The sequence below is a fragment of the Podarcis cretensis genome (genome assembly GCF_951804945.1).
Source record: "Podarcis cretensis genome assembly, chromosome: Z".
Lineage (NCBI taxonomy): Eukaryota > Metazoa > Chordata > Lepidosauria > Squamata > Lacertidae > Podarcis > Podarcis cretensis.
In genome coordinates, this window is record NC_137184.1 from 41,609,099 (window position 1) to 41,634,846 (window position 25,748).

Genomic DNA, 25,748 nt, shown 5'->3' on the forward strand with positions numbered 1-25,748 from the left:
ATATTTACAGCCTTGTTATGGGGGTCAGAAGAATGCATCAGTACATGGTGGACTACGATGGAGGGGGTGAGGGGGTGTATTAAACACCTCTCTTATGCAAATGGAAATAACAAGTCTGTGCAGCTGGTTCATGATCAGAAGTAAGTGGACGAGAGCCATCTCTGGGCAAACTGCACACGAGTTGCAGAGGGCAGGAAGAACCAGCCATTAAATGAGGCTAACATGCAGGGTTTTCTTTAAAACAAAAAAGAACAAATTGCATCAGCTGTGAATGTGTGTGATTTATGGTTGAGGTCCTGTAGAAACCCCTTTCTTGAAGATGGAATTTGCTTTAAGGGAAGCTGATGGGACTACAAAAACTGGGGTGGCAACTGCAAATTACATTTTTTTATTTACTCCCACCCAGTCTACAGAACTGGCTTCCAGGATATGCATGCCTGGTTCCAGATCCTTTGGGTTTTAGACACCAATGCAAAACAATTTCATTTGCCTTTAATGAACGGTGATTTCTGCATTTTTTTATTACCCCCAATGCTATTTTATGGACTGTATTTTCACAACATTCTTTCCTGTGTTTTTAATTGCAATCTATGTGTGGTTTTAATGTTGGAAGGTAACTTGAACAGCTTAAAACTGATAGGAAGGATAGGAATGCGTGAAATGAATGAATGAGCACTCAAGTGATCGCTTACAGTGAATAAGCCTTCTTCTTCAGCAAATGAAAGCAATGAAGCTTATCTAAACCAGAACAGAGTTGGTTCCAGGCCACTGATGTGCTACAATGACACACGTGGGCATGCAAATGAGAAAAGGGGGTTGTAGATTTTCATGATTAGTAATTTATGTATACACATTGACAAGGATATAGGCTGTGTACACATCATCATTAACTTTGGCTCCAGTGTGCTGCTACTGCTGGTGACTTTGAGTACGCATGATGTTAGCTACAATCCATATGCAATTTCTTGAGAAACTCTTGTTTGCTATGCTTTCCCTCAAACCAGCTTAATGTAAGCTGTGGTTAGGCTGAGGTGTGTACATTTGAGACAGCCTTTGCACATGTGCAGATAGCAGCTTCTACGAAAAGGAGTTCAGGAGGGCTGCAAGCATGGGAAAACCAAAGAAGTAATGTGGGTCTGTTGAAGACTTCCCTGCCCCTCCCTCTGGTATGTGCAAAAACACAAAAATGTGTCTTGAAACACAGTGGGAGGAAACAACCCCACTGCATTTTAATGTGTACAATAGCCTTACTATTCAGATCCTTAAGACACACATGCATATATATACACATGCACACACAATGATTGGCCACAGCACTAAATTAAAAAAGAATAGTAGAGCCACCTGAATCCAAGTCCAGTCCCATACGGAACTGGAAATGAGTGGCAAAGGTGGTGGTGAGCAGGGGGGCAGCCAACCAATAAGACAGAGTAGTAGATCAGTGGTATGAAAAGGTTCGCTTGCATGCAGAAAGTTCTATATTTAACCCCAGGCATCTCGGAGATTGGGACGCAGGTGGCGCTGTGGGTTAAAGCCTCAGCGCCTAGGGCTTGCCGATCGAAAGGTCGGCAGTTCGAATCCCTGCAGCGGGGTGCGCTCCTGCTGCTCGGTCCCAGCGCCTGCCAACCTAGCAGTTCGAAAGCACCTCCGGGTGCAAGTAGATAAATAGGGACCGCTTACCAGTGGGAAGGTAAACGGCGTTTCCGTGTGCGGCTCTGGCTCTGGCTCTGGCCAGAGCAGCTTTGTCACACTGGCCACGTGACCCGGAAGTGTCTCCGGACAGCGCTGGCCCCTGGCCTCTTAAGTGAGATGGGCGCACAACCCCAGAGTCTGTCAAGACTGGCCCGTATGGGCAGGGGTACCTTTACCTTTATCTCGGAGATTGTCAACCTTTTTGAGTCCACGGCCCCCTTGACCAACTGCATTCTTTCTACGGCACCTCTTTGGGGTTCAGGAGCCCAGCTAAGTCACCCCTTGCCTGCAGAGCTGGCAACCCCTTACCCCTTTTTGAGCACCCTCCCTTGTGGAGTGTTCCCTCAGCCTTCTCTCCTCTCTCCTCTCCTTGGGAGTCCTCTGGGCAGTCGCTGCTGCCGCCCCTGGTCTCTAAGCTGGCCCCAGCCCAGCCCCAAAGAGAGGTATCTCCTCACACTGCCCCACAGGGGCTTGGGAAGCACTCCCTGGTCATCCCCAGAGGCACCATTCACTTGTAGTGAGGGCTGCTGCAACAAACAACTGTGTAAGTCTTTGGGAGGCAGAGACGCAAGAGGGCATCAGAGGAGGGAGGGAAGGAGAGAGGGACAGAGGCCAGTGTTTCCCGCGGCACCCCTGACCATCATTCAAGGCATCCACTGGGTTAGCACATGATGGGGAAGATCTCTTTCTGAAACCCAGCAGAGCACACACAGTCTGATCAGATAAAAGGTCACTCTCCATGTTCTTAAAAGTACAAAATTATGCACATCTAAGAAGAAGTAAGTCCCAGGGATTCAGATTGTAATCTTGGCTGCAGACGCTTACTTAAACATGATCAGAATTCATTTGGCATTAGATTTGGGGTTGTGCTTAACTAAATTAGAGTAGACCCCTTGAAACTGATATGCCCATGTAAATTACGTTCATTAGTTTCAGTGGGTTTTACTCTTGACTAGACTACAACCCACTGAGTGTAAAAAACATAGGGGAGGAAACACAGCTATAGCAATAGAACAGAGGTAAATGTTCTCTAGTTCCATGTCCCTAACAGCATCCTGAACATATCAACCGTTGTAAGAGAGCTGATGGGTTTAGGATATGGTTCAGGACATTATTAGAAACTGAAGTAAACAAGAAAACTTTGTTAAATTCAATGAACTTTCATTTCCTCCTTAAAGTGCTTTTGCAAAGAGCAATACTTGTAACAGCATGCTTCTGTCTCAGAGGCTGGCAGTACAGCTGTGATACAGAATGGTGAGTCTTCTCCAGCATCGATGGTACAAGCCTGGATGTTACTGGCAAACTGAAATCCATTGGGGCAGATCCCTGCTGGCGTTTACACCACCATAAATACATACGAAGGGCAGTAAATTAAGAGCAATGCATATGGGGAGAAGATATTTGGTTCAATAACACTTCAATATTTGCCGGCAGTTGTCAGGTGAAAAAGGGGGGGGGGGCTTAAAGTGGAAAGTTACCACTGAAAACCGTAGATTGTTATTACTATGCAGTAGGGGAAGGAAAAAAATCACTGTGCAACTTCCGACTGCAACTAGAACCAAGATGCCCAAATGCTCCTGCATGGAAAGATGGAAAGGCCTCCAAGGCAGAAAACTGGCTAGTTAAAGAGAAAGCTAAAATAGTGTTGCATACCACCGCAATCTCCAAGTGGTGCAATATTCCAGGTTTAAAAGGTAAAGGGACCCCTGACCATTAGGTCCAGTTGTGACTGACTCTGGGGCTGCGGCGCTCATCTCGCTTTATTGGCCAAGAGAGCCGGCGTACAGCTTCTGGGTTATGTGGCCAGCATGACTAAGCTGCTTCTGGCGAACCAGAACAGCACACGGAAACGCCGTTTACCTTCCCGCCGGAGCGGTACCTATTTATCTACTTGCACTTTGACGTGCTTTCGAACTGCTAGGTGGGCAGGAGCAGGGACTGAGCAATGGGCGCTCACCCCGTCGCGGGGATTTGAACCACTGACCTTCTGATTGGCAAGTCCTAGGCTCTGTGGTTTAACCCACAGCACCACCCGCGTCCCCTATTCCAGGTTTAGGATGAGTATAATAACAATCTTGCAAGTTTATAAGTTTTCCCTCTCCCTTTTCTTCTTCTTTCGCCTTATAATTCTTTTTTATTTTTAATAAAGAATATAAATAAAGAATATAAAAGACCCCAAAGTGGTCATCAGGCCTACTTGCTATGACAACTCCTAGAGGCCGAGGTCCTTTCATCCTACCCCGCTCCCCAAAAGAAAACCCCCAAAGTCGATAGGCATGGCTATTCAAATGGTGTGAATGCCACATTTTGTGATCAATTACGTGGGGTGGGGCTTATCTGCCCCCCTCCAGTATTTCATTTGTGTTGACATCCCTGCCTCCAACTCCACCCAAAAGGCTTTCTGATTCAAGCTGTCTTCACCAAAATAAAAATAGAAATTGGCTGCCATCTTAGTCCCACTTATCTGGGAAAAAGACCCATTGAATTCAATAGGTTTCACATCTGAGTAGATATGGTTAGGATTGCACACAAAACTGCCGTAATGTACTTTAAATGGAGTGGTCTGGATCAGGAAGGGTAACTTTTCTTTTCTTTTCTTTTCTTTTCTTTTCTTTTCTTTTCTTTTATTTTATTTTATTTTATTTTATTTTATTTTATTTTATTTTATTTTTCATTCATTCCTCTAGGAACGCATTCCATAGTGGACAGAGTCAGAGCTAATGATGGATGGAGCGAGACGCAACCCTGCTTTAGTTTTCTCTATGACTAACTGAGAATCTCAATCCTATGAAGTTCTACTCAGAAGTAAGCCCCACTGGGGTTGAAGCAGTTACTCTCAAATATGTATATTGCTTTTCAAGTGAAAGTAGTATCTCACACATGTATGGTAGAAGCCTATGCACTTTTTTTCTCAGACAGCTGGTGAATAAAACATATACAAGCCACACAAGCAATAATTTAATCAAAACCCGTCTATTTCCATGATGCGAAAAACTGCCCCTTCCAACTGATCTAAAACTGCACAGAAAGAGTGAGGGAAAGCTTTTAAAAGTCCAGGAAAATAAGGATGCAAACGGGAAGGGAACTGCCCTGATGGGATGTAGGAATAGGAAAAGATCACGGCTAAGTAGCAGAACATCTACTATTCCTGCAAAAGGTACAAAGTTCAGTCCCTGGCATCTTCAGGTATAGCTGGGAATGCCTCCTGCCTAAAACCCTGGAGAGCCAGTCAGTGTACAGTGCATAAAGACGAATGTTCTTTTTTCCATTTTTTTAATTTCCATTTTCCAAAACAGGAACAAATAGCATCTTTAAGCCCCCTCCTCTCCCCCTGTCCCACTTACATCTTCGTACCAAATACAGTATGTATACATATACCGTATGACTTCCCTTCCACACTTTTCCTGGTTCCTTTGCTTTTCTGCTACTCCGTGTAATCCACACCTTTTTAATCATCCAATTTGTTAAAAATATATATTTCAACTCTGCTGGATTTACTCGAGACCTGCTAAACTGTGTATTTGTCTGTACTTGTTCTTGAAATAGTCAATAAACATTATCTATTCCTCCTTGTATTTGCTATCTTCATTTTCTCTTATCCTGTTCATCAGACCAGACAGTTCAGCATACTAGAGCATTTTACACTGCCATTCTTCCTTATATAATAATAATAATAATAATAATAATAATAATAATAATAATGTATTATTTATACCCCGCCCATCTGGCTGGGCTTCCCCAGCCACTCTGGGCGGCTTCCCAAAGAATATTAAAATACTGTGATACATCAAACATTAAAAGCTTCACTAGTGGTTACTAGACTTGTTCTCCACCTTTGTGCCAATAAGGTTCTATCTGTGGCAATGGCGTATAGTAATAGACTCTTTCGGTTTTTTGTGTGGAGGGTAGACATCTGTTGTTACCACCCCCAAGAGGAAAATCTCGGGTGTCTTTGGGGAAAGTTTTTTTTTTTAATATATTTTTAAATTCATTATATATAGTTTTCCAATATTCCTTAATTACTTTACAGGACCACCAAATGTGGCAAAAGGATCCCTCATTTTCTTCACACTTCCAACATAATACCTTTTTTTTTACTTTTTAAAGACATTTTCGCCAATCCAGTGGATGTTAAATACCATCTGTGGACGAATGTTCTAACTTGGTATATGACAAGCCTTCTATGATCCTAAGAAGACGACATAAAATGACATCAGGGATGCATGCAGCCTTTGGGTGACAAAGTTGCCCACCTGTGCTTTTTTATATTTATTTTTTATACAGTGGGACCTCTGGTTACGTACTTAATTCGTTCTGCAGGTATGTTCTTAACCGGAAACTGTTCTTAACCTGAAGCACCACTTTAGCTAATGGGGCCTCCCGCTGCCGCCCGCCGCCGGAGTACGATTTCTGTTCTCATCCTGAAGCAAAGTTTTTAACGCAAGGTACTATTTCTGGGTTAGCGGAGTCTGTAACCTGAAGTGTATGTAACCTGAAGCATATGTAACCCGAGGTACCACTGTATCCCACTTTTTTCTCTCCAAGGAGCCCAATGCGATGGACATGATTCACCTCCTCATTTGATTCCCACAACAACCCTGGGAGGTAAGTTAGGCTGGGAGGTATTGACTAGTCCAAAGTCCCCTTCTGAACTTGAAGCACTAATCCAACACTCTAACCACTACCCCACACAGGCCACAGCCTCTGATGAACATAATAGATCAAATCCTGATAGCTATGGGTCTCTGGGACCATCCTGCACCAGTGTCCAAGCATCTGAACATGCCAACTTCTTCATTTTCTATCTATAAATCACTTATGTGCCTTTTAAATGCACAGGAAGGGGCGGAGGAAGGGGTGTGTGGTGGGTGCGGGTCACCCCAGGTGGGGTGACAAAATGCCGGGTGGCGCTAGCGGGGCCTGCAGCGTGCCTGAGCCATGCGTCTCTCCTGCCCAAACTGTCCACCTGCTGCCGCCCTCCCAGCTGTAGGGCGGCTGAGTGGGAGGAGGCAGGCAGACTCCAGAGGCCCCGTGGAGTGCCCTGCCCCTGTGGGCGGCTCGCCCTGCCCTCACCCCACCCCTATGGGCAACTCGTCCTGCCCCTATGGATCGCTCACCCTATCCCTATGGGCAGCTCACCCCAGGCGCCTGAGCAGCTTCCTCCGCTGCTGTGCACAGGTTGAGAATCTAAGGAAACAATGATGTTCATAGCTCATGGGCTGTATAGTCAGAGGGTTTTTTTAAAAAATATATATATATTTTATTAAGGGTTTTCTTGTTTTACAGTGTAAGTGTAATGCCTCGTATTTTTTCCCCCCCGTGTAACATTTTTACAAATCCATTCCATAAGCACAGCAACCTCCCTAATCAGAGAACTCAACAAATTTGCAATGGTGTCGGGCCTACAGGTAAATTTTACAAAGTCGGAAGCTATGTGCTTCAACACCCCTCCTCACACCCAAAAAGAGCTCACGAAGGTCACCAAAATAAAACTCTGCCACACCAAGTTCAGATACCTAGGGGTACAAATAACCAGAAACCTCAACAAATTGTACCTCCACAACTACAAGCCCCTGTGGCGGCAAATTAACAAAGATCTAAAGAGATGGAATAACACGAATTTCACTCTCTCAGACAAAATAGCCATGATCAAAATGATCACACTCCCAAAACTAACCTACCTATTCCAAACCCTCCCAACCTGGATCCCCTCAACCCAACTCCGCAGTTGGCAAACTACACTCTTTCATCTTCTCACATAAAAAACCAAGAATAAGCCCCAAATACCTGCACCTCCCCACCTCAGAAGGAGGATGGGGAATCCCCAACATAGAAGCATATTACATTGCCAACCAAATACGTCATATAATTCCATGCATACTAGAAGATGAGACAAAACAATGGGTACACCTAGAGAGGGACACAATTGAAAATACCTGCACCACAACATACCCACTCCTCCCAAACAAACTAAAGAGGGTTTTTTTTTTACACCACACACATCTTTTCATGTTCTCCCTTACAGTCACACTGCTTTTCTATCTAGGCAAGCAAGAGGCATTATTACATTTCACTGATACACTCCAGACCAGGCTTCCTCAACCTCGGCCCTCCAGATGTTTTTGGCCTACAACTCCCATGATCCCTAGCTAGCAGGACCAGTGGTCAGGGGTGATGGGAATTGTAGTCTCAAAACATCTGGAGGGCCGAGGTTGAGAAAGCCTGCTCCAGTCAGTCAAAATGACTTGAGAGTGCAGGGCGGGGCTGGTTGAGAGAGGGATGTGGCCTGACATGACAAGGGCATGACCTTGTAAAAGGGTGTGGCCTGGAGCAAATCTCAAGGGCCAAATAGAGTGACTTTGGGGGGCTGCATTTGGCACCTCAGATTTCCCCACACCTATTATACTGTACAAGTGCTTTTCCTCCCCCCCCCCCCATAAGATGGTACACTGTTTGCATCAAACTTGTCCGTACCAATTTTGATATTGGATCTTAAAAGCTGCTTACTAGTCCAAAACTAGAGCTGTAACATTTGTAAGTAAATTACGCTGAGTTCAATGGGCTTTACTTTCAAGGAACACAGCATGCCTTTATTTTGAGCATAGATGTGCACTATTAGGCCATTAAATGGTTTAACATTAATCAGTGTGTTTTTTCTTTTTTCTTAAAAAAAACTTGATTTACTAAAAATATGTTAACGCTGATTAACTAACAGCAGACTTTTTTTGAAAAAAAGTGTTACAAGGGCTTACAAAACACTCTATGCACAGTTTTTGTATTAAAATATCTATTTTTTAAAAAATCTGCTATTAGATACCACATTATTCTGCCTCACACAGGAGCTAATCCCTCTTTTTAAGTAACTCGTTTTACTTACTTTCTTTGCAGCGGTATTGATTTCCTTGCATGTGCATTTTTGCAGATTCGTCTGCCTTTAATTAATTGGTGAATCAATTAAAATTCATGCTACCAATCAGCTAAGATATATTTCATCAGGTGATGGACCTATCCAAAGCCCCAGGTATTAGCAGAAAAGAATCCCATAAATTAGGGAAGGCAACTACAGGTGAATTAGCAGTATGGGTTTTTGTTGTTGTTATTAAGAAACAGAATGACTCCTGACATTTCAGAGTCTGAACAAATGGAACATTTTGTCTCACTAATTAGATCAACACTGCTTTTACTGGGCAAGGTAAAATAATCTCCCTGTAATAAATCTCTTCCCTCTTAGCATATTCCTACTGCACCCTTTTTAAGGATGTCTGAGGATAATGATGTCTGTTTTCAAGTGCACCTTGCTAAAAAGGTTTGCTAATACCAACCCCATCCCCCTAAAATCTCTCCTGAAACAGGAAGATGTTTGTTCAATTGTTTAAAATTGTAGTTTTCAGTCCACTTGTTCTTGACTATTCCCACTAAAGCTCATGGCACTATTCCCAAGTATGTTTTGAAGATCACAGCCCAACTAATTATCATGTCATCTCAACTGCCCCTCTTCTCCTCCTCCTCCTCCTCCTCCTCCTCCAATTCATTGCAGGGCTGCTTCTCTAAATCTACTTACGGTGGATCTAAGGTAGACTGGTAAAACGGGATATCTGGTGGCTCAGATCTGACATTTGGGATTGTGTAATTTTACAAAGGCCAGGCATTCTGTAAGATGGTTATGACACTGCCTGAGTCACCTGGGCACGGCTTAGCTGTACATTTCTAATACAAACCACTCACAAGAGCAATCAATTTACAGTTTTTGTCGGCTGATAAGCATTTTTCCACAATTCCCTGTTTATAAGCAGTCTGCAAAGTCAGACAGGGAGTAACTTTTTGACCTCGCATGTAACATCTATATATCAGAATATGACTTAGCTTCCCCCCTTTGCTGTTGGACCATTCTAATAGACTTCTGCAATGAAAGACTGAGAAAGCTGGCAACATCCATCACAACCACAATCATCTGTACCTAAGATAAATCACTCTCTTTTACAGCAAACTGGGCACACTATGGAACAGCCTTCTTCCTTATATGATACCTTTGAAACACAAACTATGCATAGTATTTCGAATTAATTATGCTATTTGTTCACCAAAATCTACTCAGACACAGGTAAGCCTTGATGACTTTAAATTAAAGATGCTTCTCCATTTGTTTCCATGGTTCTGATTTGATTCAAAGTTATAATATACACCTAGCAAGACCATTTCAATCTGCCCTGGTCTAGCTAAAGATTCCCTGGATGTCAAAACCTGTCACATTTGTGAAAGAAAGAAAGAAAGAAAGAAAGAAAGAAATTACTTTTCAGGCTGAAATACATTGCTGCGAGTTTTAAAAAGGTCCTACCAACAGGACTTTAGCGCGATTTGGGAGATCAGGAAACGAGGACGGACCGGGAATCTTCCAACACATCCATTTCCTTCACCTTGCAGGCATCTTCATTAAAGGGAAAGGCAGTTGCAAAACAAAACAATTGCCTTGCAACCAAGGGGAGCAAATAAACCCCGACAACCCCCAGAACGCAAAACTTTAATGCCGCACAGAGTAAGTTACCACCCACATCGGGCACCTAGACTGCCTGCACATGCCAGGCAAATATGCAAAACAAACATACCGCGCTGTGGTGGGGCGGTGGGTGGGGGGGGGGAGAACCCCGGTTTGAAAGAAAGTCGAACTGCCCCCAGTGCAAGAACTTACCCAGCTTCTCTTCTAAGAAGATGCCCGACCAACAGCAGCGAGGGTCCTCAGTTCTGGTGCCAGCCTCCAGGAGAAGGAACCACATATCATCTTTTCGATTCTCGCCTTCCCAAGCAGAATAACAACAACAGTCGTAATAAAACCGAAAACTGTTTAAGGAAGGGCGGAGGGAAACGTCTCCAGAAAGTGGTAACAATGAGGGCACTTGAAGGGGCGCCCCAAAAAATTAAAAATTAAAAATAAGAAGACGGGGTTGGTCCAAGTAAGAGGTGGAGAAAGATAGACGGGAGCTTTGGCTTACTTGGGGAAAACTCACATTTGCAGCACGCAATCTGCCCTGACTGGTTGTGTAACTCCCCAACACACTCACACACACACACATACATGCACGGCTTGCTGGGGTTAGCCCGTCCTCCCTTGGCATCATCGCCCGGGCTGCGGGCGCGCTCCTGCCGCTCCTCCTGGGTCAGTAGGACCCGGGAGCGCGTGCGCGCGCCTCTAGCTCGCGGAGAAGTCCAGTCAGTTTAGTCAGCCAGCCACATCTTTTGAAGGGAGGGCCGAGGCGGAGGACGGGACTGGAGGAAAGGAAGGAAGAGACACACACACACAGAGAGAGAGAGAGCGTTTTGCCAAGAGCTGTGTCAAAAGCGAGAAGCGCTGAGTAGGGCGGCGGCGGCGGCGCGCTTCGGGGAAGCGAACCTCTGCTGTGCTGTGGGACGCGCATAACGAAGAGCTCCCTTACTTTAGAGGAGGGGAGATTTAGGTAGATAAGCTAAGAGACCTACTCGTGCACGTGAAGGAGAGGAGGAGCGCATCCTCAGGCACCGGCAGAAGGAACTCGCTGGGCATGAGGGGGAAATGTTCCCACGGAGCGCGCCTTAATGGGAATCTCTGACAGAAGAGAGTCGGACCACCATCCCGTCCAGATATTGGATAGTAATAGAAGCCGGGTTGCTATGGGGGGGGTGGAGGCGGGGAAGGGTTCAACTGAACCCATCCCAATCATGCCCAGCCAGGCGGAGGTGGCTAGAGAGTGCCACCCACGCTGAAAGAGAGCCTTGGTATAAGTGTGGGTGCACGCGCGCTATTTATTTATCTGTCTCGCTTGGCACAGCCAAGGAGGAGGGAGAACACATTTCAGGAACATCCCTCCTGAAGTGGTGATGGCAGCCAACCTCCAAAGGACCGAGGAGCGGCGGTGGCGGCGGCAGCAGCATCAAGCAGGCAGCGCAGCGTAGCGTAGCGAGGCGTCCCATCCGAGGATGAGCTGCCGCCACGGAGAGTTGACAAGCAAGGGCTCCCAGTGCTCTCTCCGTCGCGCTCCTGCGCGCTCCTGTGCTGCGCGCTCCCCAGGTTGGCACGCTGGGAATCTGGCGTGGAAAGTAGGTCAGCCCGAGAGCTGAGCGTCGGTGGCAACAGCTACATAGGCAGAGAGGAAGAGAGAGTCCAAGCGCTCCAGGGCCGCTCGGGAAGGGAGCGCGCGCGCGAACGAGGCGAACAAACGGGCTGCTCCTTTCCCGCCGTTTTGAATCTCTCTCTCTGTGTGTATTTGTATTTGTGATGGCTTCATTAGAACCCACACAGAATTTGGCTTCATTAGAACCCACACAGAATTTGCCTCACTCTTGCTTTTTGGCACACCCAGGAGGAGGGAAAACTGATTTTATTCAGCTTAATATACTGAGCCCCAACTAAGCAGATGCCAAGGATTGAACCTGAGGCCTTCTGCATGCCAAGCAGGTGCTTCGCCACTGAGCTATGAAGCCTTCCCTTCAAATTGCACAGCTCCACAACCTTGCTGGGCTAATAGTTCCTCCAAGCATGTACAAGGTGTGCCCAGGCTTCACTTGTATATATGTAATACAATTATATATACATAATATATATAATTTGAATCTTTTCTGTTTAAAAGCAACTTGCAAACATTAAAGCACTGAAATGGGTGAATGAGCAAAATAATAAAATAGGAGAATAATATCACAAAATAAGCAAATAACTTAAGCAGAGGCACACACTGTTTTATTGAGGGAGAGGATTAACACTCCCATTCTAAGCAAGGGAAAAAAAACAACAACAGTATTTTTTCGTCTTGACATTCCAGTAAGATGTAAATCATTTTCAGTTTCATTCAGACATGTTCCAGTTTTGTGACCCACTCCTTTAATGCTGGATTACTTTTTCTTTGAAGTTGTTTGCTCATTTCCAGTACTTTGCATATATTAGCCTAGCAGACACAATCACATGAAATCTTTTCGAACTTAAATATTGTTAAAAGGTAAATATTAGGATAAGTTGTTAATGCCGCTTCTCAAACCTGGAACATGATACAAGAACTGGCCTGGCGGGGGGGTGGGGTGGGGGCGGGAGGAGGAATGCCCTGCAGTGGATGGAAAGTGCCATTTCTCTTAACAAAAAGTCCCTCTTTCACAGGAAGAAAATATTCCAGAGCAGGGAAAGACTGAGTTAAGCCCCATCTATTTTTGTGAACAGTCAGAGACAGCAATTTCCCCTTTCCTTCATTGCTAGGGATGCCACCTTAATTTATTTTTCTTTCTAGCACTGGCTTTAAAACTCCCAACAGAAAGAAATTTGACCAGTGAGGTATTGCTCTGCATGTAGGCATTGGTAACTAATCGTAATTAACTCATTCAAGGTGTTCAAACCATTTCAAATACACTCCATTATAATCTATACTGTACAACAAACCCTGAAGGTCAGTAAGTATGATTTATTTATTTATTTAAAATATTTCTAGTATACAAGGAAAATTAAAAAAAAATTAGTATACAAGGCAGCTAATAACCCGTTTGATTTGTATTATTAATAATACAACAACACATTAAACAATGCAACCAAAGAATGCAGTAATTAAGAAGCTACATCAGCGCATAACTTCAAAAACGATTAGAATGAAGCCTTGGGAAAAAAGAGAGAGCTTGAAATAGCTATGCTTTAACAATTAGCAGAAAAGTGAGGTAAGGTGGAAGCAGGTAAGCTTCCCTAGGGATGTCATAAAAAAACATTTAAAGTGGTTTCCCTCTGAAACTGAGGAGGGAGAGGGAGGTGTATTGGGATGGCACAGGTGCAGGCCAATAGGTGCTTTCCCTCAGATTCAAACTGAGCCACTCTGAAAACTAGCAGAACTGGTATTTCAGAGTTTGAACCAAGACAGAAAGAGGTGTGCTCTTACTGAATGTGGAGGAAGTCACCCAAGAAACAGCATTTTATGTCTGTCATCTATGCTCTAAGATCAGTGTTTTGCGTGTTCAGACCTAGAAACCTCCCCCCTAAATGAATTCACACATGACTCAAATTTTTGGTTTGTTTTTGGCAGAATTTAGGGCACAACTTTATTGATTACACAAAGTGAATGGTTGCATAGACTCTGGTTCAACTAGCTCCCTGCCATGCAGGTAGCGCTGACCCAGGGCACCAGCATAGGTCAGCCAAGAGTGAACACCTGGATAAGCGGAAAGCCGGAAACAGAAGAATGCAAAAGAAGCAAGCATTCCTCCAAATTGGCTGCAGAATTTAATAAAAAATCGTCGAGGTAATGGGTCACGCCCCTAAAACCTGTTTTGGTACGCAAAGCCCAGTCCCAAAAATGTACTGAAGGCCTCAAAAGCTGCACAGGATATAGAGCAGCCCATAGGCATAGCTTTACCCACATAATAAGCTCCATCCAATTGGAACCCCAGCAACTTAAAATCGTGGATGAACAGGAAGTAAGCGGAAGGCAGCTTCTACATCGCACTTTGCCAGAAGTGCACCCTTCCCGAAACTCCTGATCAACTTGACCACTTGGTTAAAGGTGGCAGACTTAACAGAACACAGCTCAGGAGGGATAGAATCATTTACTGATGGACCCTGCTGGTAAGATAAGTTGTGAATTAAGTGAAATTCACCTGGGGCCTTTTCAGGTACCACACCCACAGGAGAAAGACGCAAATCTGGGTAGGGAGGGCGTGCAAATGGGCCACCCATCCTACCCAAAGCCAGTTCTTTCCTGATATTTCTCCTAGCGACAACAGGCAACTCTGTGACAGATTTTTGATTTTCAGCTTTGGTAGCCCTAGGCGGGAAGATCACTAGGATATGAAAGCCTTGAGAAAATCCAAGCCACAAATAGGAAGCAGCAGCTGTATCAGGGTGCCTGCGCCCATAAGGTGGGCAACTTAATGGGAGTATGAGCTAGGGTCAATAAGACCTCACTTAACATCGTGGACTGCTGGAGGAGAGTATCCTTTCTGATCCCACTGAGAACCTCTCCTTGCCCCACGAAAGGGCCGCTTGACTCCACAGGAAGCGGCAGAATGGCTCCCAAAACATTTATCACAAATGTGGGAAAACCTGCAACCTTGACGCTAGCAGGATCCTTTGTTATATTCCCAACAAATAAGGCGCCTTCCTGGCTTCTTAACTTCTTGCTTGGATTTTGATTGCTCAGTGGACTTGCTCTCAAAATTCGGAGAAACATAAGTAGTCCACGCATCAAGGTCTTTTTGATCCCATCGAGTAGAAGGGATCCTGGCGGCACAATGTCTAAAACTCTTGTCGTAGCTTATGGTTGCCACCTGACCAGCCAATGCAGAATCCTTACTCACCAACGATTGGTAAATCCACAGGTGAAAACTTTTTTGGGGATATGCTGCAGAAATAACTCCAGCAAATACCTGAAAGGCATCGATCCATTTCTCAAAAGAGCTCTCAGCCTTAAGGGAGCTGGCCTTCCCCTTCCCCTACCACCTGCTTGTCCTTATCCGGACATTCTTCGGGGGAAGGGGTTTGAAAATGTCAGCATACTGGCCATTGAGAATCCTATTCCGGATCCTAGATGGCAAGTGCGCACCAGGAAAAGTATCCCTGACCGCTTTGGTTGAGACTTTAACATCCTTGACTGGTTTGCCATCTAAACATTCGAGGGGAAGCCTGTACCTAGCCCTGTGGGAATTGGCTCTATGCTGCCACACCTACCTGGGAAGGCCCGAAGCCCCTTCGCCGTTGCCCCAATAAAGACCAAGGACCACATCTGACTCATCGTCAGATGTCTCAGAAGACATACCCGTAGAAGTACGGGTATCTTTGCCCCTCTTGGCCCTGCGCATGGAGCGACGACTCTTTTGCCACACTCTGGGCACCGGAAGATCCTCCTTGGAAGAGTGGATGCTGAGCGCCTCCCTCGAATGAACCGGCTGCACCTGAACAGAAGTAAAAACATGTGCGATGCTTGGCTGAGAAGAAGTTCCTCTCCCCATAAGCTGCGCTGCTGGAAGCCCTGGACTCTCAGAACCTCTTTGAACTGTTGCCTTCGGGCAGAAGATATAGGACAATGAAAACACGAACTACACACCTTCTGAATAGTTTCTATCCAAGAGCTCTGATTGCACTAAACAATGATCTCAGGGCCAGTTGTAAGAAATAGCAAGCAGTGAGTAGTAAGGAATGAGATAGGTTTTAGGTTATGCTATGCTTCTAATAGGTTGTGTTATATTCTGGATTATGTATGTTTTAATAGATTATGTCTGAATAGGATGAGAGTGTTGGAGATACGTGCAAATGTGTATGTGAATCCGGTCTTGGGTGTTTGATTTTCGTTGTTGTGTATACTGTGTATATACGGACAATGACAATAAATTTATCTTATCTTATCTTAACCCGGGGGTGCCGACTGCGAATGTGGCAGTCCAGACTGAAAGGCCTGCTGAACCATGGCACCCATACTCCTGGGACGACCCCTGGAACTAGCTGGGACTGGAATCCTGGAAAACTGCAATTGGGAAAACAAAGCCCCAGAAGGATCAAAAGCTTCTCTCCCTTCACTCGCATCAGAGGGACCATGAGCTTCATAACCAGTAGAAGATGAGGAGGGGCCAGGCTGGGGATCAGGCTGCCTCCAAAACTGCTGAGCCAATGACTCAAGCTCCAAATTAAACCTTGTCAAGGCCACAGGGTTTGAACCCATATTGGCCACAATAGCACACAGACGATCCAGCATTTGCTGAGGCACTGCTGGGGCTTGCACTGAACGCAGCAACTGAGACAGGCCTCTAATTACCCTTTTCGAAGGGAGAGCAGGACTAGGGTTCCTTTTAACAGGCGTCTCAATAAGCTCTCCCAAAATACAAAATATATAAATAAACTCTTAAGCCGTTAAAATGGCGCTCCCGCCAAAACAAGATGGCAGCACGAGATGGTGCTCCTGCCAAAATAAGCTGGGGAAAATGCTTGCCAGCCCCAGGAATTTCCCCAACCAACCTTAAGCCAATTGGGAGAGGGGTACAGAATTCACCAAGCTTACAGAAAGGGAACTCTCAAAAGCCAAAACAGCAAACAAAACAATCACTATAACTCAAAATCTTTGCCCCACTAAAACTGAAGTCAAGGCTCTTTAAAATAAAGATGCGGCTATAACTGCTCAAAATTGCTGCTCCCAGTCCAGGGAAATGGAGGAAACTCCACAGCCAGAAATGCTAAAGGCCAAAACCCTGTGGGCAAAATCTCCTCTGAAAACAAATAAGAGGTGCTACTGAGCAGAGGTTTTTTCCACACTGCAGCAACACCGCACACCGGGAGTCCCTGGATCAACAAGCTCAAGAGCTGAAGCCCTTTAAGGGAATAGCAATCACTACACAAGCCACAAATACAGAATTGGAAAAGGGAGTGCTCAGGGGACACCCTAAAGACAAAGAAAATTAAAGGAACGAAAAGCTCTGAAACGGAGCACTAAGGGGCTGCAAGCCCCGTGGGGCGAAAGCCCCTCTTAGTAAGGGAAGGGCAAGGATGGGGAAGATTAAATCAAAATAAGGGAAAAGGAAGAGGGTGAAAGGAATTAAAAGAAGGGATAATGGAAAGCTATCACCAGGACGGTCCGTCAAAGGTAAATCGCTCTTGCTCTCTCAGCTCGCAGAGGGCATGCTGTTGGTGTTCCAAATGCATGCGCCAAAAGAGAAAGCTCTGGGTCACGGGCATGGGTATAAATAGGTCCCTCGAACCGTTTGGACTCCGTCCCAATGGCCAGATTGCACCTAGCTACGAGGGACCTACCAGTCGGGTGTTGTGGCTGACCAATCGTACCCACCCACAACACAGGGTGTCGGTTTTCCAGGTCTCACCGCAATACGTGCCCTCTTTAAGGGAGGACCCAGTTTCCCACTATTAAGGCCTTGTTTTAAAAACAACAACAAAACCCTTATGAGAGCTAGGAGAGTTCAAACAGAGGTTAGTTGTGTGGTTTTATCTATTTTATTATTTATTTAAGGCTGCAATTCTGTCCACACTTAACTTGGGAGCAAGACTCCCTACTGAGGTCAAATAGGCCTTATCCCTGGTTGAACTTACAGCTCTTGGTGAAGACTATATTATCATTAGCTTCATCATAATTATATCAGCAAGAATTTCAAGTGAGCCTTTCTGCTTCATTTTATGGTGTTCCACTATTGCGACACCCCCCCCATTGTACACTGCTTTGAAACTATGGCACTAAGCAGTATATAAATTAGTTAACTAATCAGCTAACCAAAACTAACTTAGTAGCAGTTACTTCTGAGTAGGCCTTCCTAGGTTAGTTCTGTAGAGGATTTATATCTTACTTCCTCAAGAGGTTCCCAGGGCAGAAATGACCAATAAAACAAATCAAAACGGAAATGTTTCAGCACCACAATGGGGAATAATAATAAAAATGTCTCCTGTCATTGAAATCACATCAAGGTAGGTGATTATCCCACAGGAAAGTAATTCATAATCAGTGTATCCTTTCCCTTGTAAGCCACACACCTGAACCGGGCAGGAGACCTAAAGATTACATTCTTGGGTTGCAGTCCTAAACATTTTAAAAAATTAAAATTTTCCAGTAGACTTTATAGACCAACTAAGTTTGTTCTGGTATGAGCTTTCGTGTGCATGCACACTTCTTCAGATACACTGAAACAGAAGTCACCAGACCCTTATATATAGTGGGAGGGTGGAGTGGGGTATTTCTCAGAAGGGTAGTAGGAGATGGGTGATTGGCTCAATGGGTATGGTAAACCTGTTGATGACTGTTAACGACTGCAATTAGTCCAACAGGAAAAAGCAAGGGATAGTATGCAGATGAGCAAATATAGCTTTAGCATATCACCCTCCCACTATACATAATGGTCTGAAACTTCTGTTTCAGACTATCTGAAGAAGTGTGCATGCACACGAAAGCTTATACCAGAACAAACTTAGTTGGTCTATAAGGTGCTACTGGACATTTTTTAAAAAATATATATTTTTTTTTATTTTGACTGCGTCAGACCAACACGGCTACCTACCTGAGTCCTAAACATGTAACCTACTAGGAAGTAAACTCCCACTAAACACAATGGGTCTCACCTCCAACTAAACATGAACAGGATGGAACTGCACATCAATTTAGCAACATTAATCTAAGCATTTCTTTGTTTCCCTTCTGGCTGGAAAACTGCATCTCCCAAAGATTTTGTGTGTGTGATGTCATTACTGAAAAATCTGCTCAAATGAACCCAGGAGGACTCTGGCATAGAAAAGGAAGCAGTGTCCTTCACAGTCAATGGCACATGGGGACTCTTTGCCCAAGCTGAACCCACACATCAGTTCCTATAACCTCTCAGCTTCTTCAGCAAGATATTTTCTACAGATCCCACCCTTGAAACAAGCTGTTCTAGGTTATTAGTCACACAGCATTATGAGTCACTAACTTAACATTTTCTCCTTCCTTCTTCATAGCGCCCTTTTTTACTCTTTCCCCCCTCCCATTGTCATGATTTCTCCCCCCTGCAGCACATACATTCCTCTGTGCATCTTTCTGCTATGCATAATGTTAGCCTTTGTTGTTTAGAGAGCTCTGTTTCTCAAATAGATGAGAAGATGGGCAAACAGGTGGAATAAAGAAGAATGTGGCAGCTTGATTCTTTTCAGCTAGGAAGTACTTCGGGAAGGAACACGGACAGCCGACCTATCCCTCCAAAAAATGATGGCACTATCCTTTACAAAAAGAAATACATTATATACTATGAACAAAGAACATATTTATCAGTTTGTTTTATTTTGAATTCTTTCCCTTAGGCAAAAAGATTACCAGGCAAAAACTGGTTCAGAATCATGGTGCCTCAGTCCTGACCTCAGTTGTAATTGTGGGAGGAGGCCTCACTTATTTCAGTGCAACTTACGTACTTCTGAGCAGACATGGTTAGATTTCTGCTGCATGGTTGCGACATCAAGCACATGGACATGAGTATGTCCCATTGAAACATGGTTGGGACAGTGCTATATGGGAAGTCTCAACTGTGAACTCTCTTGGCTGCTTCTCTGTGAGTGCTTACCGTGAGATCCGTGTTCTTCATACATGCAAGTTTTTCAAACCATCCCTTAGCGATCAGAATGCCAGCGCATATTCCCTACAGCCACCATGTAATCTTTCCCCACAGGTAAATCTAATAAGTGCTGCGGCACTGCTGCCAATAACTCGCTCGTAATATCTGACGGATCTGTTTGCAATATGAAGCCCCAATTTTGAAGCACCTTTGCTGGCAAAGTGCTATCTCTCAATTTGTTTTCTTTCATCTTCAATGCAGTGATAAGTGTGATGAAATTTTGAAGTGTGGAGTGCTCCTGTTAAAAGTTCCAGCCATCCTGTCTCCCAAAATGCTTTGTTCTCTCCCCTCTAATTCCACCCCATTCCCCCATTCCCTACCCACAAACAGGCATTGTGCATGCTCACTCCTCATCTGACTATTTCAGAAGGGGTTCCTCTCATATTTATTATTTTCTGCAGTTTTGTTTTTTCAACTTCATATCTTGGGGCTCTTCAAGCCTGATGATACTTCTCTTTTGTGTATTGATGGTAGCATTTTGGCTACATAATGATCCATATGTGAATAATGAGTTTACTATGAGCATGTATCTGCCAACAAGGATGAAGTGGGGAGGAGGAGAACCATGTAAACCACCTTGAGATCCTTGGAAGATGTTGTTGTTTAGTCGTTTAGTCATGTCTGACTCTTTGTGACCCCATGGACCAGAGCACACCAGGCACTCCTTGAGGAGATTTCACCCCTCCCATATCCAAGAATCTCCTGACGAGTCTGCTGATTCTCCAGAGAGGAGGAGCAGTGTTCTGCTTTCTACTTATTCAGCTCCAGCACCAAGTCAGTCAGTCAGTTAGTGTGTCGGAGAGAGAGAGAGAGACTGAGTGTTAGAGATTGTGTGTAGAGATAAGGTTGCTGCTAAGAGCAGCTGCAGACACTCAGTGTAGCATTCATTTATGCTTAGACCTATTTAGCTCTGTATATAGTTTTGTATTATAGCTGTAGTTATAGAATAAAAGAAGATATTCTACAGAGCTGCTCTCCGAGTTGTTTATACACTGCCAGACTCTGCTATACTCTGCTGTGCAACGACTGTATTGTGGAAGTGAATCCGGTGCTCACAACTCTAAGCTGTGAGTCCACAGCACTTTGACCTGGTGGTCTATGGAAGCGCTACCCAGCACACCTAGCCCAGTCGGGGTTGAAGTGCATGAGTCCAGTTGGTGACACTGGCTCAAGGGCGATGCTGACACTCCTGTCTTCCACTGCCTCCCACAGTTTGGTCAAACTCATGCTGGTAGCTTCGAGAACACTGTCCAACCATCTCATCCTCTGTCATCCCCTTCTCCTTGTGCCCTCCATCTTTCCCAATATCAGGGTCTTTTCCAGGGAGTCTTCTCTTCTCATGAGGTGGCCAAAGTATTGGAGCCTCAGCTTGAGGATCTGTCCTTCCAGTGAGCACTCAGGGCCGATTTCCTTCAGAATGGATACGTTTGATCTTCTTGCAGTCCATGGGATTCTCAAGAGTCTCCTCTTGGAGGATAAAGGTGGTCAAAAATAAGCTGAGTGCAGATCCTGAGAGCTTGTGACTAGACCTCTCAAACAGGGACAAGGATTGCTGGAGGAGACAGAAGAGGGTGAGCTTGTCTTTTGGAGTAAGGCTGCTTGCTTGCTTGCTTGCTTGCTTTTTCTGAGATGTTTAAAAGTTTGATAGATTGATAGCAGGACTCAGGGAGTGGCTGAGTGCTCTGCCAGAGGCTTGATTACTTTTCCTGATTACTTTCCTTTCCTTGCAGGCCTGAGGGTGTGTGTGGCTGATTGCCCTGTGGGAACACAGGATCTGAGGGGGAGCAATTAGCAACCAGCAGCAGTCAAACTTGGCTCAGTGCAGATCCTTGGAGCTTGTGACCAGACCTCGCAAACAGGGGCGTTCAAGGGGATCACCTATCTTGGACCTGGTTCTCACCAATAGGGAGGAAGTGATTCATGAGGTGGAAGTGCTTGGAAACTTGGGAGGAAGTGATCATGTTCTCCTGGGGTTCAGGATACAGAGGCAAGGGAAAACTGAGTGTAGTTAGACACTCACACTCTGGACTTTAAGAAGGTCAGTTTCGAAAAGCTGAAGGAGCTACTGGGTGGGAGCCCATGGTCAGAAATACTCAATGAGAAGGGAGTCCAAAAGGATGGCAATTTGTAAATGGAGAAATATTGAAGGCCCAAATGCAGACAAAACCAACAAGAAAGAAAAGTGGAAGGCATCTAAGGAAACTGGTGTGGCTGCATAAGGAGCTTACAGATGAGCTGAGAGTTAAGAAGGGCATGTATAAGAAATGGAAGAAAGGGAGAATCACAAAGGAGGGGTATACACAAGTAGCCAACAGTTGCAGGGGGAAAGTCAGGCTGGCTAAAGCTCGGTGAGCTCAAGTTTGCAAGAGAGGTTAAAAATAAAAAGATTTCTTCAGCTATGTCTGAAGTAAGAGGAAGAACAAGCAAGTGGTAGGTCCTCTGCGTGGGGAAGATGGAGGAATGCTATTGGGTGACAGAGAAAAGGCAGAACTACTCAACAGCTACTTTGCCTCTGTCTTCACCCAAAAGGAAAGTGATGCCCAACCTGGTGATAACAAAATAAATGATGTAAAGAGGGAGCTGCAGCCCAGTATAGGGAAAGAGTCAGTAAGGGAACACCCAGCTACCGTATTTTCGCTCTATAGAACGCACTTTTTCCCCTCCAAAAATTAAGGGGAAATGTGTGTGCGTCCTATGGAGCAAATGCAGGCTCCTTGGCTTCAGCGATAGCAACGCGAAGCCTCCAAAGCACAGAGGGATGCCTTCTGCATGCTAAGCAGTTGTTCTACCACTGAGCTATGGCCCTAGCTCACAATATTGCTGTCAGGATAAAATGGAGAAGGTGGAGGCTGAAGTGTGTATGCTCTGTGGAGGAAAGGTGGGATAGAAGCATAAGAAGGAATAAAGTGTGTAAATCAGCCTATAAGTGAATAAACTACAGTATATCTTTAACTTACTCCCCTAATAATTTGTATATAAATTATAAAAGTGGTATATAAATTTTGTTAAATAAAAAAAGAGGAAATGTTCAGACTTTCAAGCAGTATGTTATGCCTGAGCCTTCATTGCTGAAACTCCCAACAGCATTTTCATGCTCACAAACACCTGATGAAGGAACCATTGTGACATAACCCATTCAAGCAGAGTGAAGGGGCAAGAGGCTGTCAACAGTGGCAGTAGTTGGGGGCTCCCATCTATTCAAAAGCCACAGAAAGTCTTTTCATGCTGCGTGAGGAATTAATCCCTTATTTAACGTTCATAATTGCTGGATCGATTTAACCAGACTGGAGCTAACATTTGCTTGGATTTGGCACCATTGATAGGGAACTGCCTGCTGCGTCCTCCGCTTTGAAGTCACCCTGGTCTTTGGGCCTCCAGCACCTTCTTCAGCATGTCCAACCCATCTAAGAGGCGTATGATAGAAGTGTTCCACTGGGTTAGGAAGAAGCCCCTGACAGAGAAGCCGGGCTCTACCATCTCGGCCAGACCTTCTGCCTCTGCACTGGCTTGCAACACTCCCCACATTTCACCCTACTTCACGAGGAGCAAGACACAACCCGCTCCGCTCAGGAGGTCCAGCAGGCGCAAGGTGCTGCAATTGCCGAATCTCACCAACCTCAAGTTTTTAAGATCTGTCATTGGCAGCATTGGCCGGAAGAGAGCCCGCAGGCGTGGCAAGCAAAAGAAGACTCCAGCGGGAACAGGAAAAGGTGAGGGCTAGGCTAGAGGCAAGAAGGCTCCAAAGCTAATTGCGGGGTGGGATTGCTTTGGAAGATGCCTTCTCACAATCTCTACCCTTGAACCACGTAAGGACATAAGAAGTGCCTGCTGGATTGGCCTGTCTAGTCCAGCATCCTGTTCTCACAGTGGCCAACCAGAGGCCTGTGGAAACAAGAGCATTCTGTATTCCCTTCCTGCATCTTCCAGCAACTACTATTCACAAAGGTTACTGCCACTGACTGTGGAGGTAGAGCATAGCCATCGTGCCTAGTGGCCATTGATAGCCTTTCCTGCATAAAAGCATCCAAGTTGGTGGCCGTCACAGCTTTCTGTGGGATTGAGCTTCCAGAGGGGTAGCTGAGCGTGCCTGATGCAGGAAAAACAGGCATTAAAAGCACATTTCTCCCAAAGAATCCTGGGAATTGCAGTTTGTAAAGGGTGCTACAAATTGTAGCTATGCGGTAGAAGGTAATCTACAGTTCCCAGGATTCTTACAGGGGAGAAGCGATAATGCTTTTAATGTATGGTGTGTACACAGCCTCAAATTAGCTCCACCAGCTCTGTAATACTAGAGCAAAGATTATAATGCATATTGTTGTTGTTGTTGTTGTACTTTTATAAATATTATAAAACCCATTCCTGCAAGCCATGTAGCCTGGAATAAACCCAGTCACACCTCCCATCATTAATTGTTCCTACTAGATGGGGAGGGGTGTTGGATCTGCTTCCCTGCCTTGAAGAAACGCGCAGGTCAGGTGTGTGCCCAGACCTGGCCACGCTTCGCAAGAGAGATGTGTTGGTTCAAGGTGGCCATGCTGCCTGCAACTTGCACTCCTTCCTGACGTGTCTTCACCAAACCCCTTCTTCCAGAGGCTGTGTTGAAGTTTTCCGTCACATGGAACACAAACTGGCGGAACTACCTCGAGGCTCAGGCAGTGGTGGAAACCCTCCTCAAGCACGAGACGCCAGAGAGCCTCTTGCAATACGAAGGGATCAAAGCAGCTGTGGAGTCTCTCCTACCATACACGGCACTTCCAGAGGCTGGGCCGGTTACTGCAGGCCTCCATGTTCCTTGATTTTATGTGACAAAATGTGAAGTTGCCTGACACCGCCAAGTGGGACGAGGAGATGGACACGTGACGAGCTTTATTTATTTATTTATTTATTTATTTATTTATTTATTTATTATTAATTTTAATGAGTACAAATTAGGAAAAAATACAAATATACAAAAAAAGGAAAATACATGTAACCAATAAAAAATTCGAAAACATTTTACTTCTTCTTTACAATTATTTGCACCTCTACAAAACAATATTCACAATAAAGAAAAGAAATGAAAGGTAAAATATAAAAGAAAAGAAGAAGAAGATAAAGAAAAGGAAGAAATAAGATCAAGAAGTAGAATTTTAAAAGTAGATAAGTATTCACTATACACAGCCATTTCCAATCTATATTTATGTTCAATTATGTATTTTCATCATATCCTTATCTATCTTAATTAAAATATTTTTAAAAGACTTCCACCATTTGCCTCACATGTTTTTGGTAGTCCATTTGTCAAAACCTCTGTTCTTAAGTACCATCTATGATGAATTTTTCTGCAGTTCTCTCTTAATAGGTCACACGCTGTAAAATTTATGTTTTTCTCACCCATACATGGGTTTTGGATATACCGTATTTTTTGCTCTATGGAAGGGGCTCAGTTTCTCCTGCCACTTCACTGAAGGGGCGCTGAGCAGAGAGGGGGAATTTTTTTTTCTTGGCCCCCCCCTCTCTAAAACAAGGTGCGTCCTATGGTCGGGTGCGTCCTATAGGGCGAAAAATACGGTGCTTTAAATGAATTAAAATCTCCAGGGCCTGATGAGCTGCATCCAAAGGCACTAAAGGAGCTTGCGGATGTAATTTCAGAGCCTTTGTCTATTATCTTTGACAATTCTTGGAGAACAGGTGAGGTCCCTATAGACTGGAGGTGGGCAATTGTTGTCCCCATTTTGAAAGGTGGGGGGAGAAAGACCCAGGTAACTACCGACCGGTGAGCTTGACATCAATACCAGGGAAGGTCCTAGAACAGATAATTCAACAGTCAGTCTGTCAGCATTTAGAAAAGGATGCTGTGATTACTAAGATCCAGCATGGGTTTCTCAAAACTAAGTCATGCCAGACCAATCTGATTTCTTTCTTTCTTTTTTTGATGGAATTACAAACTTGGTGGATCAGGGAAATGCTGTGGATACAGTGTATCTTGATTTCAGTAAGGCTTTTGACAAAGTCCC

The 25,748-nt window shown here is 44.7% G+C and overlaps 2 protein-coding genes and 1 long non-coding RNA gene across 12 annotated transcripts in view; 1 reads left to right on the plus strand and 2 right to left on the minus strand.

Moving 5' to 3' along the window:
• PASD1 (PAS domain containing repressor 1) overlaps window positions 1–10,870 on the minus strand; it is a 96,678-nt gene extending 85,808 nt beyond the window's left edge. For 5 of the 9 annotated variants that reach the window (XM_079962744.1, XM_079962737.1, XM_079962745.1 and 2 more), the window contains exon 1: window positions 10,379–10,869. The gene's annotated coding sequence lies outside the window, so the exon portion shown is untranslated. Of the gene's footprint in view, window positions 1–10,027; window positions 10,201–10,378 lie in introns of those variants that run through there. The other 4 variants (XM_079962739.1, XM_079962743.1, XM_079962742.1 and 1 more) reach the window with 4 other exon arrangements.
• The window catches only part of LOC307208349, a 113,590-nt gene that overhangs the window by 85,808 nt on the left and 2,034 nt on the right, over window positions 1–25,748 (minus strand). The window lies entirely within an intron of this gene.
• On the plus strand, window positions 22,516–24,610 carry LOC307208293 (uncharacterized protein). 2 transcript variants are annotated; one of them, XM_079962960.1, is made up of 3 exons: window positions 22,516–22,630; window positions 23,076–23,462; window positions 24,343–24,610. In XM_079962960.1, the coding sequence occupies exons 2-3, from the start codon at window positions 23,144–23,146 to the stop codon at window positions 24,546–24,548; spliced, it is 525 nt and encodes a 174-aa protein (XP_079819086.1). In that variant the 5' UTR covers window positions 22,516–22,630; window positions 23,076–23,143; the 3' UTR covers window positions 24,549–24,610. The 2 variants fall into 2 exon arrangements, with proteins under 2 accessions (XP_079819086.1, XP_079819085.1); XM_079962959.1 differs by lacking the exon at window positions 22,516–22,630 and having other exon boundaries at window positions 22,647–23,462.

Bases quoted from the DNA above. Each gene is read 5' to 3' on its own strand.
- LOC307208293 (XM_079962960.1), top strand. From the start codon at position 23,144: ATGTCCAACCCATCTAAGAGGCGTATGATAGAAGTGTTCCACTGGGTT. The intron at 23,463-24,342 runs GTGAGGGCTAGG...CCCTTCTTCCAG, and splicing joins TCCAGCGGGAACAGGAAAAG to AGGCTGTGTTGAAGTTTTCC.